We start from the raw sequence: 18,078 nt of genomic DNA, 5'->3' as shown, positions 1-18,078 counted from the left end.
CAGTTGTCTGATTTTTTTAGCACGCTCAGATGCATTCAGTTGCCGTTCACTGTCACTGTCACTGTCAGGGACTGTTTTTCTGGTGGAAAATGGCATGTAATGATTTAACTTTAAATTAAATATGTTATATGCATTCTGTGGTAACAGCAGTTCACACATTCATAACCTAATTCAGATTCACAGCATAAGATTTGCAAAACACTTTCATAAATGCACAAGTTTGTTTCTATGTGCATTAAGATGATTTGGGAGGCACTCAGGTGACACCTGCGGCAAGTGGCTCGGACACTGAGAAACACAGAGTCCCTCCAACCAACATTACCCTAAATCATGTTATGGAAAAACAATATGAAGTACTGACACTGGAAAAGACTAAGCTAATTTTGGAAATACAAAATCTGAAATTACAGAAAACTAAACTAAAGTTGGGGCTTCAAAACCTTGGACGTGGAGTGTAGATCTCTGGATAAGGGAACATCAGGTCTAGTTTTACCACTGAGCTGAGTTTCAGATAGAGAAAATTTATTAAAATTCATTCAAAACCCTTTTATTTTTTACCTGTAGTTAACAGGTAATGTATTACTGGCAAAGAATTATCATCTGTTCACAAAAATGCCCTACATTCACAGGTTTAAAATACAGGTCCTTCAGATGTAGCCTATTGATTGTTTTAGAAATAGGCTATGTAAAATATATTTGAAGTGTTGTTTATGTTTCTATGTGGTGTTTTTAATATGCTTTAAGACAAACTATGTGCAAATTCATAAGTCAACACCATTGCTGAGTATTTTCTCTTTAAAACTGCAGTGAACCAAAGACAGTCTCAAAAACTCGGTTTGAAATCGCGGGTGTTTCTGACGTCACAACTACCTTGTAACCAATCACGTCAACGTGCCGGTGGGCTTAGCATATCATTAACAGCGAACTAGCAGGGGAGTCTCAAAATAAGACATCCCGGTATATTTTTCTGTTGATGTTATGATGAACTATATGTCTTTCTCCACTGACGTTCTGAGTTGTTCAAAGCGTTTCTGATGATTGTTAGAAGGCAGACTGAGATGGCGAGTTTGTGTAACATTAGCAACACATTATAAGCTATTTAATAACTAGTCAAGCAAAAGGCTAAGCATATTAATTATTGTTATGTGTACGACGTTGTAAAGAGCCATACCATTAAGTTTACCTCAGTAAGTTTGCCGAGTGAATCTATGAGCTGGCGTGAGTGAGTGATTGGAGGCGGGGCTAATTAGCATATTCATGAACCTCATTACTAAATGAAGGATGTAGTTACATTCAAGCTATTTTAAGGCATGACGATTTTTTATTTATTTTTTTCACAGGACAGAACGTATAAATATGCATTTTGGTGATCAAAGATGAGTTTAACTGGGATACAATTATTCACTACGGGGGGCTTTAAAGTCCAACTGAAATCAAAATGGACCCTATTTACTTTGTTAGCGCATATTACTAGTCTTGTGGTGAACAATTAATCCGTGCAAGTTAAAACACGGAAAAAAATGTTTTGGCTTCGTAATCTTTAATCAAAATCTGAAAAAGCCCCTCCTCTCTGCCTTGGAGGACCTTCACTGATGACGTATGCTTGACGGCTTGGGTTGAGAAACGCTTAACCACTCCCCTCAAATCGTTAGTCTGTAATGAGCGAGAGATGGAGAGGAGGAGCACTAGAGTAAAACCCTGCCCTCTGTTCAATATTCCTTTTCACTGGGAAATACGTCACAGCACTGGAGAAAAGTCGTTTGCAACTTCCGGTTCACGCGGACTTTAACATAGCCTAAATGAATACAATTTAGGCCTTCATAGTTCCAGACAAGGTTGCTGTTTACAGTGTACACTCCAGACCCAAAGAACAGAACTGCCCTCTACATTGATCATAACAGGCATCCATCTAATCTAAGAAGGTCACACAGGGTTGCAATCTTATATCAAAATGCTAAACAAGTCACAATGCTATGCTGTTGTTGAGGTGTTTGCCAAAGCATTGCTAAGATGTTTTGGGAGGTTGAGAAGGGAGCCATAACAGGTGTATTTATTGTGCATGCTTTCTTTCTGAACACAAGGTGGCGCTGTTAGGCAGAACTAAAAAGGTCTGACCTCATCAGGAACACACAAAACCTAAATGTTTATATAGACTTTTGAGAACGTTTCAGTGTCTACTAAAACAATTAGTGGAGTCTTATCTTTTAACAAGGTAATATTACAGCATTTCCTTGCCTGATTAAATGTGTAGGGCTGCCAACTTTTGAGTTTAGCTTGGAGTGAGAATTTTTGTTAAAAGGTTTGTTAAAAAAAGCAAATAAAATGTGTATTGTGATTGTCAAAACATTTGGTAACTAAACTGAATTTGAGCTTAGTGACAACATGTTACAATGTTTAGATGGCACAATGACTGGTAGCTTATATTGTTTTTAGTGCTTGACTCAAATTTCAAGATTTCAATTCATAAGCTTGTAATTCGATTCCAATCTTGATTCAATATTGATTCCTTTTAGAAAAATGTCAGGTACAGTAGCTGCATATTCATTTTCTTGAAGGAAAAAAAATCTCTCAAGTAGTGCTGCAAACAGCTGGTATTATTATTAAAGGCTAACATTAACAACTCAAATATAATGTTATTATAATAATAAGAACATTATCATATTTTATTTGTGATATAAGAGTAAAAATGCATGTAATAATACTCCTATCTATAGTTCAATTGTTCTTGCTAACTAAGGTAAATGTAACATGACATTGTTCACAGCTGTTTCGAGCCATTAGATGAGACATCATTCATTTCAGTAAGTTGTACTGTATTTTTTAACATTCGTTCTAATGTTAATTTCTGTTTATTTACTGTTTTAACTAGCAGTAAAGAGGAAGAGATTATTGGTTCAGGAGGCGTGCCACATTAAAGAGCGCCAAAACGTTATATACTGTTTGAATTTCTTAATAAAATTGATGTAATTGAAAGCTGAGACTTTGTTTCATATCAGAGTAACCTGCTCTGTGAGTCTGCAGCCCTGTCTATTACCACAGGTGTGTCCTGGGGCTGAAACGTCGTCATTTAATCAAAGTCTTTTATCAGGTTAATACTGAATTATTGACTGATCTGTTTCCATAGTTTTTAAGAAGCAATCTTGCAAGTCTTGCGTGTCTTTATGCTTTGACACGCCTCTTAATCTCTTCCGAAATAACGAACTCTCTTTAAGTCAAATAATTACTTGATTGGCCTGTTCCTATGTTTTATGATGATGTTAGCTACATTGTGAACCTATATTGGAACATCTCCAATAAAACATAGTGTACACTTTGAAGACCGAGACACATTCCACGTAAATCTGTGATATAACACTTGAAAAATACCAGTTAGGACTAGTCCAGAGCAAAGCAAAATATACAATCGGGTGAAATATTTCTTGGAGCGAAGTGAAGACCAACTTTCACAGAATGAGAAAATATGAAGAAAAACAAAAACAAAGTAACTCTACCCAAAACTGGATGAACTCCAAAAATAAGTAGCTAGACGGGAAGATCCATAATGAAAACAGTCAAGAGGCTTACGGAAACCCTGAAGAAGTTACAGTAGCTTCTGTCTGTCTGTCTGTCTATCTATCTATCTATCTATCTGTCATCGTCCGTCCATCCATCCATCTATCCATCCATCCATCCATCCATCCATCCATCCATCTGACTGTCTTCAGTAATTTAGGAAATGACAATGGGAAGAATTAGCTGGATTTGCCCATGGGCGTTTTGGTGAAACAGACAACAAAAGGCACATTACATGTTCAGTTATACATTCATCTTTAATTGTTATTGATGTCGTAATGGGCGTTTTGGTAAAACAGACAACAAAAGGCACATTATGTGTTCAGTTACACACTCATTTTTAATTGTTATTGATTTTGAAATATCTGTATTTTATTCTGTTATTATACGCCTTAATGTTCAGGAATGTCCATGGACGGTTCTCGTTCAAATACTTCATGAGTTTTAATGTTGTCACATAATAGAATGTGCTAAAGCCAAAGGAGGTGAATACATTTGTACTGTATGCAACTGATCAAGGTCTAAGTGTGTGTTTGCACATGCTAACTAAATAACCTGATTTGCTCAAAGACCATCTGTTGCTCGCCGCGCACGGTCTGGTGATAAATGAAGGTGTGGCGAATGAGCTTATTGGTTATCAACACCGGTGACACAAAAACAGCCAAGTCACATTTCATCCATAAATTAAAAGAAACAAAGAAACTATTTTGAATTGAGAAAACAGCCTGTTTTGAGAATTGTGGGAGAAAAAGTGCTGATTTGTCAATGGTTCAAGCCTAATTATCTTTATCCAAAAGTTTCTTTCTATTGATTTTGAGATTGCATATGACCCAGGTGTGTTCATGACAGCTTTTGAGAGATTTACCCTAAATATTTTCTGTCTCTGCTGAGAGATCATACAAAATCTTTTGGCTTTTTGCTTTGGACAGTCTGTGCTGAAATCATGACTGCATGGTTCAGATGTCCTGTATCCTATCAGGTGCTGGGGGAGGTATTTTACTAGGCCACTGGGACTCTGAGAACACCAAGACCTTATTGTTAACATCCCACCCCCTTTGACGGGATGTCATAATCAGCAGTCAGGACAAGATATTTTGACCGGGGTACTTTGGGAGTTTGTTCGGTTATCAAATACTTGTCAGACCTGCTCAGTTTGTTACAAGGAAGTCTTGGGTTCATTTGGGTTCTAGGTGTAAAAAAGCTTTGTTGAGTAATTTAAAAAGATTTGATCATGTGGTAAGATCAAGTCTGAAAGCTTTTTATTTCATGACTAATGCAATCTGACTACACCAGCCAAATACATTTTTGAGAGTTAGACATGCAAGAGCTCCGCATGCTTTTTATGTTTTAAAAATGTTGTTGGGATATTAAGTTACATATTCAGTTCTTTTAATCACTTCATATTCATTAAACAGAGAATAACGCTCTCAACATCTAGACAATGCTGTTACTACAAACAAACTAATGTAAACCAGTGGTTCTCAACTCCAGTCCTCAGGACCCGCTGCTCTGCACATTTTGTATGTCTCCCTTATTTAACACACCTGAACCAGATCATCAGCTCATTAGGAGAGACTCCATGAACTGAACTGAGTGTGTCAGATAAGAGAGACATACAAAATGTGCAGAGCAGTGGGTCACGAGGACTGGAGTTGAGAACCACTGCTGTAAACTAAGGAAGGACACATTAAACTCCCAAACAAGCGTGAAAACACAACTTCTGTGCTCTTACTTTCTATTTGCAGTGTTTAATTGTTGATATAAGATATTGCTTCTGATGCTGAGTTGGTTTCCCCTCATTTTACTTGCTTTCACATTGTTTTGTTTTATTTTTATATTTTTTTGCATTTGGAACCTATAGTGGCAACATAAAGCATCAGAAAGTTACTTAATATACACCCAAGTATAAAATGGCTTGTTTTGCTCAAAAACTGGAATGTCGTTTTCTTTTTGTTTTGATAAGCTGGGAAGCTTCCCGGTAGCTATTGATGTGAGTGATGGGTGGCAGAGTGACGGATCCGGTTTCCGAGTGGGGCCAGATGCAGTTTTTCAGGTGAAAAAGAGAACTGATAAGCATGCTTACCTCACTTGCCCTACACACAAACATTGACTTTTTATTTGCGCGCACACTTGCTGTTTCCTAGTAGGTGTTTTGCGCACCAAAAACCGTTCTGGCAGAAAATAAAATCTTTTTTGCAATGTCTTTTCATAGTCTTGTAGTTTATTTTTACTAAGCCTTACCCAAAATTACCCAAATATAAACTAAAACTACACTAACATTAAACAATTTATACAAGATGCATTCAATTGATCAAAAGTGACAGTAAAGACATTTATAATGTTACAAAATGAACTTTTGATTCATCAAAGAATCCTGAAACTTTTTTTCCAACATTGATAATAATAAATGATTCTTGAGCAGCAAATCATCATATTAAAGTGATTTCTGAAGGATCATGTGACTTGATTGGAGTAATGATGCTGAGAATTCAGCTTAGGAAAAATTACATTTTAAAATATATTCAATTAAAACAGTTATTATAAATTGTAATAATATTTCATCATATTACTGTTTTATAGAATTTTAGATATATGAATGCAGCTTTGATGAAAATTAGACCACAAATTTTGAACACATCAACTGTTACTTTTCATACTACACTGTAAAAAGTGAACAGTTGGATCAACTTAAAAAAATTACTTCAATTGGTAACACCTAAAGAAATTAAGTTTTCTCAACTTAAATGATCACGTTTTATCAACTTAATTTCACTAGGTTAATCACACTTATATTATTTGAGTTCATTCAATCCTATTATTTACATTAGTCTAACTTAATTTCACTGCATTCCAACTTAAACGTATTAATTTTTACTACAGTTGGATCAGCTTAAAAAAAACACTTCAATTGGTAACACCTAAACAAATTATGTTTCCTCAACTTAAATAATTATATTTTCTCAACTTAATTTCACTAGGTTAATTACACAAGACTCAAATTGCTTTAGAGATATTTATTACCATTTAATTCATTGAAATTTCATTTACTGCCACACTTTCAAACTATTCATACACTCATTATGACTTAATACAACATTTTTATGGCCACAACGGTTTCATTTGTAGACCCGGATGCCACTGTGAAGCTTCTACTTTGTTTGTATTCCGTTGATCTGAAAGATCACTGTGGTTCCCATGGATGTCAAACACAGAATTTAGCAGAACTGGTTCTAGGAGCCTCCAGCTCCAACTTGCAAATAGTTTTCCTCCTATACAGTTATAGGGAAAGTAAGTCTGTTTACACTTTATGATGTGCTTTCAGTAACTTAACATTATTTCTGGCACGCATGCTCTGGAGAACATTTTGACCTCAATTTCTATCTAAATATTAAGTGAAAACATCATGAAATTTTCAAAAATCTACTCAAGACTGGACAGGAAAAATGCCAGGAAAACATTGCATTGTTTTGGTAAATGTCCCAGTGCTAGTTTAAGAAGACTCCATGTTCTGATGACGTCCGGGCCACAAGTTCAAGGCTATATCGACTTCTTTTTACACAGTGTTTTTACCCTGCTCCTAATTTGTCTGGTTAAACATTCAATAATGTGCCCCCACAATATATATAAGCCATATGAAAAAATAAAAAAATCTTTACATCATTCAATTCATTTTTAATAAAAAAAAAAAAATATATATATATGTTGATCACTTTTATAGATGATATCCTGTGCACCCATATGGTTTCGAAATGTATTCTATAGTGTCTAAGTGTTATTTGTTATTTTCTATCCTACATAATCAATAGCCTGGATCTGTATAATAGCCTAATTATAAACGCCTTACTCTTTTAACTCTCTAACAAAGATAACTGAGAATCTACCGAAAAGCAAACAGCCCATTATTATTGAGCCCATAATGTGTTTATGACTGCGGTTTCCTTTTAGCCTACTTTCTACGCATATGATATGACCATTAATGTAGGATAGTAGGGCTAGGCTATATTAAAAATGTCAAGGTAACAAAAATACGGATGTGATTTAGATTTATGATATATTATTTAGTTTTACGACGTGTCAGCCTTGAGAGGTTGGACAGGATAGAACAGATACATGTTTACAATGGTTTACAGCAGAAATCTCGTCCAGATTAGCGTAGGGCCTAATGCTTATCATCGTCACGTTTTCCGCCATAAACGATAAGGTAATTGTAGTTATTGTAATTTTGCAGGTAATTGATGAATTTTTCTCATCACTCTAGACTTCTACTAGGAAAGTGGAATTGTTTTTGATGGACGTGGACTTTGACCACGCCCTCTGTTGTGAAACTCTTTAAATCACACCACCTAATTCTGATTCCCCGTCACTAAGCCCCGCCCACTCTACGCACCCCGTTCAAATTCGAGTGGTTCAAGTTCAACCACCACAACACAAGTGCCATAAGTAACAATTTCCCTGCAGCGTCAGACACACAGGATATCTTCTGCTTTAACAAAGCCATTATTACAAACGTTATTACAAACATCCACTATAGCCTACAAACCACATCAATAAACAGAGAAACGAGGGGCTACAGCTCTTTGAGTGACTATGGGGATCTCATTAATGTTTTTACTGGCAGTTACATTCTTCTGTCCTGTTCATACAGGTGAGTAAACAGGTTTTCTTTCTCTTTAAGGGGTCTTTAATGATCATTAATTCAATTTTCTTATTTATTATTACTACCTCACTGAAAAAAAAATGATTAGTTGAATTTAATCAATTTTTTTTATGGTAAGTGGTTGCACACAATTGATTTTAGCTACATTTAAACAAATGCATTAGGTTGAACTAAAATTGATTAAGTTCAACTTAATGCATTTGTTTAAATGTAGCTAAAATCAATTGTGTGCAACCACTTACCATAAAAAAAATTGATTAAATTCAACTAATCATTTTTTTTTTATCTTATCAGTAGCCTAAATAGACTAAATGTATTTTAACCTATAAATTGTTTTCAGTATTCTACATATATTCTGTTACACTGAAGTGGCCAATCTGGTCTGTAAGGTTGGATTAACCAAGAAGTTTTACTCTTTTATTATTATAACTAATTATGCATTAATAAATACAATAATATTTCCCTTTCTGCTTTGATGATGTTTACATAATTATTTCCTACTTATTAGCGCATCAAATATTTAAAGAAATATATTCTGATTATATTATTATGTGTTCGAATTTGATGTTTAATGATGCTAAATGTTGTATTGAGTACTTTTCAGAGGTGTTATTGCTTTCTATTGAATGCAAACTAACCTTTGCATCATTCACTACTGTTTTGCTGAACATGAATGAATTCTCCAGCCTCACAAAGCAGGGCAAAACATAGTATAGCCTTACAGTAACCACATGTGTATATACTGTGCATGTTTCTGCTATAAGGGGCCTCATTCCATAGTGATTTCGCAGTCATGCTTTCCCAGAAGTTCTGAATCATTTACAGTGTGTGATGTCACAAGGACAGTAGTAGCATAGATCTATGGAATGAACCAGAAACCTGTAGGAACTGCAGTTTTCAAACAGGCTTCAAACTTACATTCTACTAAAAAGATGCATTACTCATTTTGTCAGATTAGAAAAATTTAAAGGAGACATAACGGCTATGCTTATGTTGTATGGTCTCTCAGTGTTGGTTTGACAGGTCTTTCTGGATCGGTGTGTATATGAACCGAATAAGCTGAGGAGGGATACTTGAATAGCTGCTATTGTTTAAATGTTTTTGTTGAAATGTCACTTTTGGCATTCTTTATTCTAGGAAACACAATAAAAACCTACATGCAAACAGTCTTCATTAGCTTCAGCTGTACGTTCGGGTGTAATTATTGACAGGTCTCGTGAGATTCACCCATGTTCACTACATTTATGTTGACCTAACTGTTATGGTCTGACAGATCATTTTATAGGTTGACAACAGCACTGATGGTTTTATTCACATGGGAGAAAGTTGAAAGATATATATTAGAGAAAGATATGCTTCTTTACTCTCTTAGCTGGTATCTACATGTTGATGCCATGCAGACTCTAGCAAAGCAAGAACAATAGACCACAAATACTCCATTAAATGAAAAGATAGCCTTCTCGTAGGCCAGAAGGTTTCTTGAAGATATCAGTTATGCATTATAGTTTCCGATGCAATATGATTTAGCAGATACATAACTCCGTTGGATTGGCTTCCATGTGTTTTGATCCACCGTGAAGATATCTTGAAAGTACAGACTGTTTAGATAATTAGACACATTGAGAGTGTCGAGAATGATGTCCGAAGGAAAAAAAAAGAAAACAGCCACGTTGCATTTTGTGGCCACCAACTTCAACCGTGTCTGTAAACAATGAACAGTGCGTTATGCTTTGGAGAGATGATGTGTGATGTCAAACCAAGGTCATAAACAGAGTTTTATATCAATGGAAGGTTTGTCTTTCAGTAGATAAGACCTGTCTACATGTACAATTTCTGTAATCATTAATCAGTTTATGTTCCACATTTGAATAATAAAATAGACCCTGAATCCTTATTGGATGATCCCAGTTTGAAGGTGTTGTAAAATGGTCGATAAAGTTAATATTTTTCTATATTGTGAATATAGTGTGAAGTTGCTGCATTGCTTAGCAATCACTTACAGCTTGATGTAAGAGCTGTTTTTTTTTTGTGATTATTAATTTTAAAACTACATTTGTTTATCTAATAATATCAATTGTGTTAATAAATGCATTGATTATTGAAAATTACCAATTTTTTTACAAAAGTGATAAGCCACTTATAAAGTTGTGTATACAGCAATTTTGCTACTTTTGAAGCAAAAAAGAAAATCCTGTTAAAGAATATCCTGACGGCTTTGAATAGACTCTAATAAACGTCACATAACTCTTCATTATATGCAGAATATCTTCTTTAGGTATTTTTGTTTGATTGTATCATCAATTAAAAGGGTTACTACTTTCACTAAAAGTCAGCCATTTTACATGCAGCTAGTGTTAAGTGCATGTTTCTTTTTGTTTGTGTATGCACAATTGTCTTTAAGATTGTTAGCATCATGTTTTAGCAGTGCATGCAGTGCACACATCCTCCAGAACAAAGACTAGACACCCATTTTTGGATAACAAAGCAGGAAAAACTCGTTTCAAGACTTGTTGAAATCACTTCCCAGTCTTAGCACTAGAATGTGATTGTGATATGTGATATCACATGATTGTGATATGCTTAGATAGCAGGACTAAGGAAGATGTCTTAGACAATGATAAGGTGTAAAAGTGATTAATTCAGTCCTAACCCCCCTGGTATTTTAGCTCTTTAATGTGACCACAAATGACTAAAATAGCTGGCTTAAGGTGTTAGATAATGTGTCATTTATGTGAAGCATCACTTATGTCTCCATCTGTCAGGTGTCTTGACTTGTGATCCACGGCAGTACCAGTGTGGCAATGGAAAGTGCATCACATCCAGATGGGTTTGTGATGAGACTGATGACTGTGGAGACGGCACTGATGAACTTCCTGCTGCCTGCTGTAAGTCTTCCTCCACCTAAGATTAGTCAAATGTCCTGAAGAAGAAGTATGTTGTTGCAACATTAACGACAGTAGGCGCAAATTGAATCTGCAAGCTTTCGGTAAATTCTTCTTGCACTGATTGTGAGGGGGGAAATTGTAAAAGGTATTTCAATGTGGTTAACTGTGTTGATCTATAGTTGAAAATTCTACACTCTTATTGGTAGCTGAAAGAAATGTATTACTTCAAAACTACATTTTTGTGGGCACAGGTACAGAAAATTAATTTGAAATGGGCTATCTCATGATTCTGGCCCATACATATAAGCTGATAATTGTTTTGATGTTATGTTTGATACTTAAAAACTAAAATAAATCTGTATTATTTTGTTAAAACAAGCTATTTTTAAATGCAAAAAGTGATTTTTTCAATCATTTTGAGATGATCCATTTTACATTTAATAGTGTTATAAAATTTTTAGTGTTGTTAAAAAATAAGTGAAGCTAGGTTGTTGAGGTGTAAAAAGGTAATCTAAATGTTAAAATAAGCATATCCAATATCGACTGGCATCTAAAAAATGCTGCTAACTGATATGGATATATTGTACATCCCTAGCTAGTAGCAACATTCACATTGTTTTTTCACTCTCTTTCAGCGATGAGGACCTGCAGACCCAGTGAATTCAGTTGTGGTGGGCGACTAAACCAGTGCGTGCCAAAGACTTGGAAGTGTGACGGCAAAGCGGACTGTGAGAATAGTGCGGATGAGGATGGCTGTGGTGAGTGACATCTTTAAATGTATGTATCTTTATGATGCTGCCAGTGTGCATGTGTGTTGAAAATCTCCATCACCACTCACAGCTCCTCGGCGGTGTATACATGGCGAATTCAGGTGCGGCAATGGCCAGTGTGTGACGACTGCGTTTGTGTGTGATGGTGAGACAGACTGTGACGACGGCAGTGATGAAGTCTCCTGTCCGCCCACCACGTGTAGCTCCACCTCCTTCAGGTGCAACAATGCACAGTGTGTGCCTCGATTGTGGGTCTGCGACGGAGATGCCGACTGCGCTGATGGCTCAGACGAACTGCCTCAGAAATGCAGCCCAGGGACGCCTAAACCTACCAAAAATCCATGCTCCTCTATGGAATTCCATTGCGGCAGTGGGGAATGCATACACAGTAGCTGGAAATGCGATGGGGGAGAAGACTGCTTGGATCGCTCAGATGAGAAAAACTGCTGTAAGAAATAAGACTTGTTGATATTACATTCGCCAATTCATCCTGCTATTCTCAATGGAATGTTCCCGGGTCAATACAAGTTGAGCGCTGTCGAACTGACATGCAGATAATCTTTGCATGGCACATAGCATGAAGGATCTGTCTGCCTAGAGAAAAGACCCACAAGAATTACCTTGAATAATAATGCATATTCTCATTCGTCCTAGATTAGTTTTACCACTAAAAGGATGATAAAGACAACTTCACAGTGCACATTTAGTATAGAAGAAAAACAATGCACATTTCTGTCCTCAAAAATGTCTTCCCCATAGAATTCCACTGTAAATGCAATTTCCAGTGACAATATTTATCTGTCCACAATGCAAAATGCAAAATCAAAGTCATTCAGAAGATATTTGATGTTTAGTGTACAGTGGACCATTGAGATTTCACAGTGGGCAGGGCTACACATAAGAAATTGAAACCAAGCCTTTAATAAAATGTTCCTCAAGACTCATGAAATATTTGACTTTTTCCATATGAACAGCCTTGCCCACATGCCGACCGGATGAGTTCCAATGTGGCGACGGATCTTGCATCCACGGCAGCCTGCAGTGCAACCACATAAATGACTGCAAAGATTTGAGTGATGAGCTGGGCTGTGTTAATGGTAAACCATACAAATTATGCCCTTTATGCAAAACAAACGCTTTAGGTGTTACTCTGAAATGCATCACTTATTTTTCTCCTCTCTGAATTGCAGCAACCCATTGTGATCCACCATACAGGTTTAAGTGCCGCAGCGGTGAATGCATCGGCATGGAAAAAGTTTGCAACAGTAAACGTGACTGTAGAGATTGGTCCGATGAGCCATTGCGAGAATGCGGTAAGTACCGCGGCATTCAAAGAGGCCCATTGCCTTTGTAGACCTGGATCTTCTTGACAAGGTTTCAGAGCAAAAGCCAATCTGTGCTACAATTTGTGATTTTTTTTAATTCACAGATTCTAACGAGTGTCTTTACAACAACGGTGGTTGCTCACATATCTGTAATGACTTGAAGATTGGTTATGAGTGTCTGTGTCCCACTGGCTTCCAATTGGTGAAAAAGAGGCGCTGCGAAGGTAAGAATCTGAAATTGGTTCCCATACTGAAACAGATGTTGAAAATCTGGCCATCGGATGTTTGACCTCTGATAACAGACCTTGGTGCAGATCCAGTTCAAAGAATGATTTAATATGGACTTCATACTTATTTGCTTTTTCTGAGCTGGAAATAAGGTTAGAGTTTGTTCTGTAAGTCCGTGCTGTCATGATTCAGTGCTTTTACAGACACCGTATTGATGCAACAGAATGACTTCAAGCCCTCATTTTTGTGTGATTTCTTCAGACATCGATGAGTGTGCCAACCCAGACACCTGCAGCCAAATCTGTGTAAACCAGATTGGTAGTTACAAGTGTGAGTGTGAAGATGGCTACCAGGTGGACCCAGCCAGCAAAGCCTGCAAAGCTATTGGTACAGATTTAAAAATTTTAAATTGTCCTTTTCCATGGTCACATACTGACAAACTCATACTCACAAACATGGTTTTACAGGAACCATCGCCTACTTATTTTTCACTAATCGGCATGAGGTAAGGAAGATGACCCTGGATCGTAGCGAGTATGCACGTGTTATTCCCCGCCTGAAGAACGTTGTGGCGCTGGATATGAATATTGCTTCCAGGGAGATCTACTGGTCGGATTTATCCCTCAAAAAGATATACAGGTAAAGAGAGGATCTTTGGATTCATGGTCAGTTTTGGGTCTCTTAGGAGCGTTTGCTTGTTACCCAACAGACCGGTGCCTAGTGTCATATTTTGTATTTCTTTCCCAGAGCACCAATGGATACTGCAGATAACTCCTCCCAACACAGCGTTGTGATTGGCAGTGGCTTAGATGCACCTGAAGGTATTGCTGTCGACTGGATCCATGGAAACATCTACTGGACGGACAGTATCAAAGGTGCCATATCTGTGGCAACAGTGGATGGAAGTAGACGCAAGACTCTCTTCAAAGACAACCTGGCTAAGCCGCGTGCTATAGTGGTCGACCCTATCCAGAAGTACGTCAAGTCCCAGAAACTCTAAAATGTAGGGGCAAACTATGTGGGCAAGTGATTTACTATGTTAAATCTTCTCCGATATGTTGTAGCTTCATGTTCTGGACTGATTGGGGCACACCAGCCAAGATCGAGAGAGGTGGTCTTAATGGAGGGGACCGCAGTGCCCTAGTTACGGATAACATTGTCTGGCCCAACGGAATAACCCTTGGTATGAACTTATCCACTTGCATAACTGTTCGACTGTGCATAAGTGTACATTTGGTAACTTTGGTCTTTGGTCCTTTTTCAAACATAGACCTTTTGAACCAGCGTCTGTACTGGGTTGACTCCAAACTTCATACTCTCTCCAGCATCAGCGTACAGGGAGGTGGTCGGCGTACACTAATCGTTGACCAAGGCAAACTTGCTCACCCACTGGGTCTCACTGTTTTTGAGGTAATACTCCATTTGAACTTGTTGAAAGACCTTTTTTAGGAGGTTACCTCAATGCTCAATCAAGAATTCTTCATCTTCAGGAGAAAGTGTTTTGGACGGATGTGAGCAATAACGCAATTCTAAGTGCCAATCGTGTGACTGGAGGAGACATCACAAAAGTGGCCGAACACCTCTCATCCCCAGAGGACATTGTCCTGTACCACAACCTCAAACAGCCCACTGGTATGTTGGCCTTTATATAGCCATCAGAGTTACCATTCAGTGAGTTAGTTTCCATCCAAAACTAAATTCTTCTGAACTCTGAATGTCCTCCCAGGAATCAACTGGTGCAAGGTCAACAACGGTCGCTGTGAGTTCCTGTGCCTTGCTGCCCCTCAAATCAATAGATTCTCACCCAAGTACACATGTGGCTGCCCAGACAACATGATGTTGGCCGAAGACATGAGAAAATGTATTCCAGGCAAGTCAGATTTGGTGCTTTTTGTCAGGACTGGGATTAGGTTATTAATGTAATTCCTGATGATTCCTAAATCCAACAATTGTGTTTTTATTTGAACAGCTGTTGTCACACAAGCATCTCCTGTCAGGCCTGAAATAGTTACAACTCATACTCCATCAAAGACAACACCAAAATCTGCTGGCCCTTCCACTACCAATGCGCAACCTTCAACCACTCCTGCTCCTGTGACCCCTAACCGACCCACTCAAGCTTCCCCATTCAAGCCTTCCCAAACCACAACTAAACTTCCTTTATCCACCCAGACAGGTATGTCTTGCTTTATCCACCTAGACATTACCCTCTGTCCCGATCTTCTCCTTGTCCTAGCAAAATCAGACAAACCTTAATCTCAAGACCCCAGGGATTCCTCAAGATGATATTACAGTTTCGTTGAAATTTGAGAAAACTGTTTTAAAAATGTTTGTGATTTCTCCTTAGATGACAACTATGGTAATGTTAAAGCTGTCTCCGAACCATCATCTTCCACACCGTGGGCCTTGTACATTGTGGTTCCTCTTGGTGAGTGCTTTAGTCCGAATGCTAAGGCAAAGAAAATATATGCTGTGTTATAAAACCTAGTGAGTTACCTACACATTTTAAGGGTTTATGAAGATGTGCTCTGGACACAGAGGCTGTTTCAATAGGTAGGCGACTTAAAGTCACGATGTAACGGAGGTATCCATAGATATTTTCTTCTGTATTGTGACATACATCCAGGTGAACCGGAATTATCTAAAAGAAAAAAAAAAGTAGAGTGTGAACTTGGTTCTGTTCATCGGTTGTTGGTTGGATGGAGACAGATCTCAATGCAAGCTTGCAGTCGAGAGGGGTGGGGTTTATGGGAGTCCAGCATACGTTCATAATTCAAGATGGTGGACACAGCGAGAGAAATATTTATTATAAATATATTTCATTCAGTACTGACAAGGATTGAGTGTTGATAAATGCATATTAGAACATAAGCTTAGCGACATGTTAATGGCAAACTCTATTGAAATCAGTTGTGAGTCACGTAAGGAGAGCTGTTTGTGTAGTGCGCAGTGTTGCTGCCAATGTAGAACATTCAAAATAAGTCACTGATGAGCTTCCATGATGGTTAAGATGCTACATGGACAGCAAAGCAACTCACTTGGTTTTGTAACGGTGCGATACTCTTCAAAACGTATCTATTCTATTCTCTTCTCTATTCCATCACTTTAAAACTCCCATTCTAATCTGAATGTCTTATTATCTTCTCAAAGCAATCCTGTGTTTGGTTGTGGGTGGCGCTGTGCTGTTCTGGAGAAAGTGGCGTCAGAAAAACACCAACAGCATCCACTTTGACAACCCGGTTTATCAAAAGACCACTGAGGACCAGGTGCACTTATGCAGAAACCGTAGTTCTGATGGCTTTATTTACCCGCAGGTAAGATATTATAAATATCTACTGACTACTGAACACAAAGCTAATGTCTTAGCACATCTAAGTTTACTAATATCCTATTTAGATGACTGTCTGGTATATAAGGTAACTGATGTGTCTAATAATGATGGTCTTATTCGGCTTATACAGAGACAGATTGTGAATCTTGATGATGAAATATGATGATGACACAGAGGTCCATGCTGAAACTGACAACGTTTCAAGACTAGAGCCATATTTGATGTCTTACCAACTTGGAAGTCAGTTCTTCAGCAAAACAACATTTGTGGAACAATGGAGATAAAAACCGCCTTTCCACACAAGGCAATCAGTGCAAAAACAATCCAGGGCTGATGATTCAGGACAGACTCAAAAAAACATGAAAACAAAGAAACCTCAAACAACAACAACAACCTCAGCTTATCAAGGCTGTTTAACACTTCACTATATATAAATAATATAAAAAATTATATATAGAGATATATTTTAACAGCACTTACAAATCAAGGTTTTATTTTCATGAGATGTCCATGATAAGTTATTGTAAATGTATTAGTATAGTTTAAAGAGTTAAAATACATTTTATATGTATTTTAAAAGGTGTTTTTTTTTTTTTTTTGGAGGGGTCAAAAATTACATTGCATACCATTAACATTTTCCAAAATATTTGGTTAATTTATTTTAATTAATTAAAGATACAGTGCATTTGAATATTTTATGCAAAAATAGACCATTTACTGTCATAAGCTGTGCCAAGTTTGTTTCCTAATGTTTTATGCCATTGTTTACACCAATTGCAGTCATCCTGTTTTTTATTTTGTGCTAAAATGGTCAACGTTACATATGAAACAACTTGTTCACGATAAAAAGACTTTCTCGTATGCAGTATTGATATAGTTTCTTTTCATCTCAGCAATTGATTCCTTACCAAATTTATTATGTGGTGAAAATGTGGAAGATTCATGCTAAATACTGTTTAGGGAGTCAGGGAATGTCTTTCATTTTTAATCATGGCGATGTCACACATTTGTTTTACATTCTCTATGTGAATGTGTAAATAATTTATTTGTCTATGTAAATATGTTTATTATGTCGTATGTTATATATATTGCATTTGTATTTTTAAGTATACAGTATTGTATATAAAGAAATTTTTTATTTATTTATTTTAAATCTAAATCTTTGGACGATAATTGGCTCTCTTTGCTGTACTATGTCAGTTGTTTATTTGAAGAAAAAAAAGTACATTCTGATTTATTAACTAATCTGATGCATTTTATAAAAAGTCAATCACAACTGTTCTTGACCTGTGTGTAATCCTTCCTTGAAATAAATATTTTGAAGATTTTA

General features: G+C 37.0%; 1 protein-coding gene across 1 annotated transcript; it reads left to right on the top strand.

The window, feature by feature from the left end:
* The first annotated feature begins 7,974 nt into the window (after positions 1 to 7,974).
* On the top strand, positions 7,975 to 18,078 carry ldlra (low density lipoprotein receptor a). The gene is made up of 18 exons (XM_084418906.1): positions 7,975 to 8,197; positions 10,972 to 11,094; positions 11,730 to 11,852; positions 11,935 to 12,312; positions 12,839 to 12,961; positions 13,055 to 13,177; positions 13,294 to 13,413; positions 13,679 to 13,804; positions 13,885 to 14,056; positions 14,165 to 14,392; positions 14,482 to 14,600; positions 14,688 to 14,827; positions 14,908 to 15,049; positions 15,144 to 15,287; positions 15,387 to 15,593; positions 15,765 to 15,845; positions 16,568 to 16,731; positions 16,879 to 18,078. The coding sequence occupies exons 1-18, from the start codon at positions 8,140 to 8,142 to the stop codon at positions 16,909 to 16,911; spliced, it is 2,604 nt and encodes an 867-aa protein (XP_084275032.1). The 5' UTR covers positions 7,975 to 8,139; the 3' UTR covers positions 16,912 to 18,078.

The sequence above is a fragment of the Rutilus rutilus genome (genome assembly GCF_951802725.1).
Source record: "Rutilus rutilus genome assembly, chromosome: 1".
Classification (NCBI taxonomy): Eukaryota; Metazoa; Chordata; class Actinopteri; order Cypriniformes; family Leuciscidae; genus Rutilus; species Rutilus rutilus.
The sequence above is the reverse complement of the archived record's forward strand: the minus strand, read 5'-3'. Positions and strand labels throughout refer to the sequence as shown.

What these genes read in the sequence shown, in the direction of transcription:
- ldlra (XM_084418906.1), top strand. Translation starts at nt 8,140, where the DNA reads ATGGGGATCTCATTAATGTTTTTACTGGCAGTTACATTCTTCTGTCCT. An exon ending in TCCCTCAAAAAGATATACAG is followed by an intron (nt 14,057 to 14,164) that starts GTAAAGAGAGGA and finishes TTTCTTTCCCAG; the next exon opens with AGCACCAATGGATACTGCAG. An exon ending in GTGGTCGACCCTATCCAGAA is followed by an intron (nt 14,393 to 14,481) that starts GTACGTCAAGTC and finishes GATATGTTGTAG; the next exon opens with CTTCATGTTCTGGACTGATT.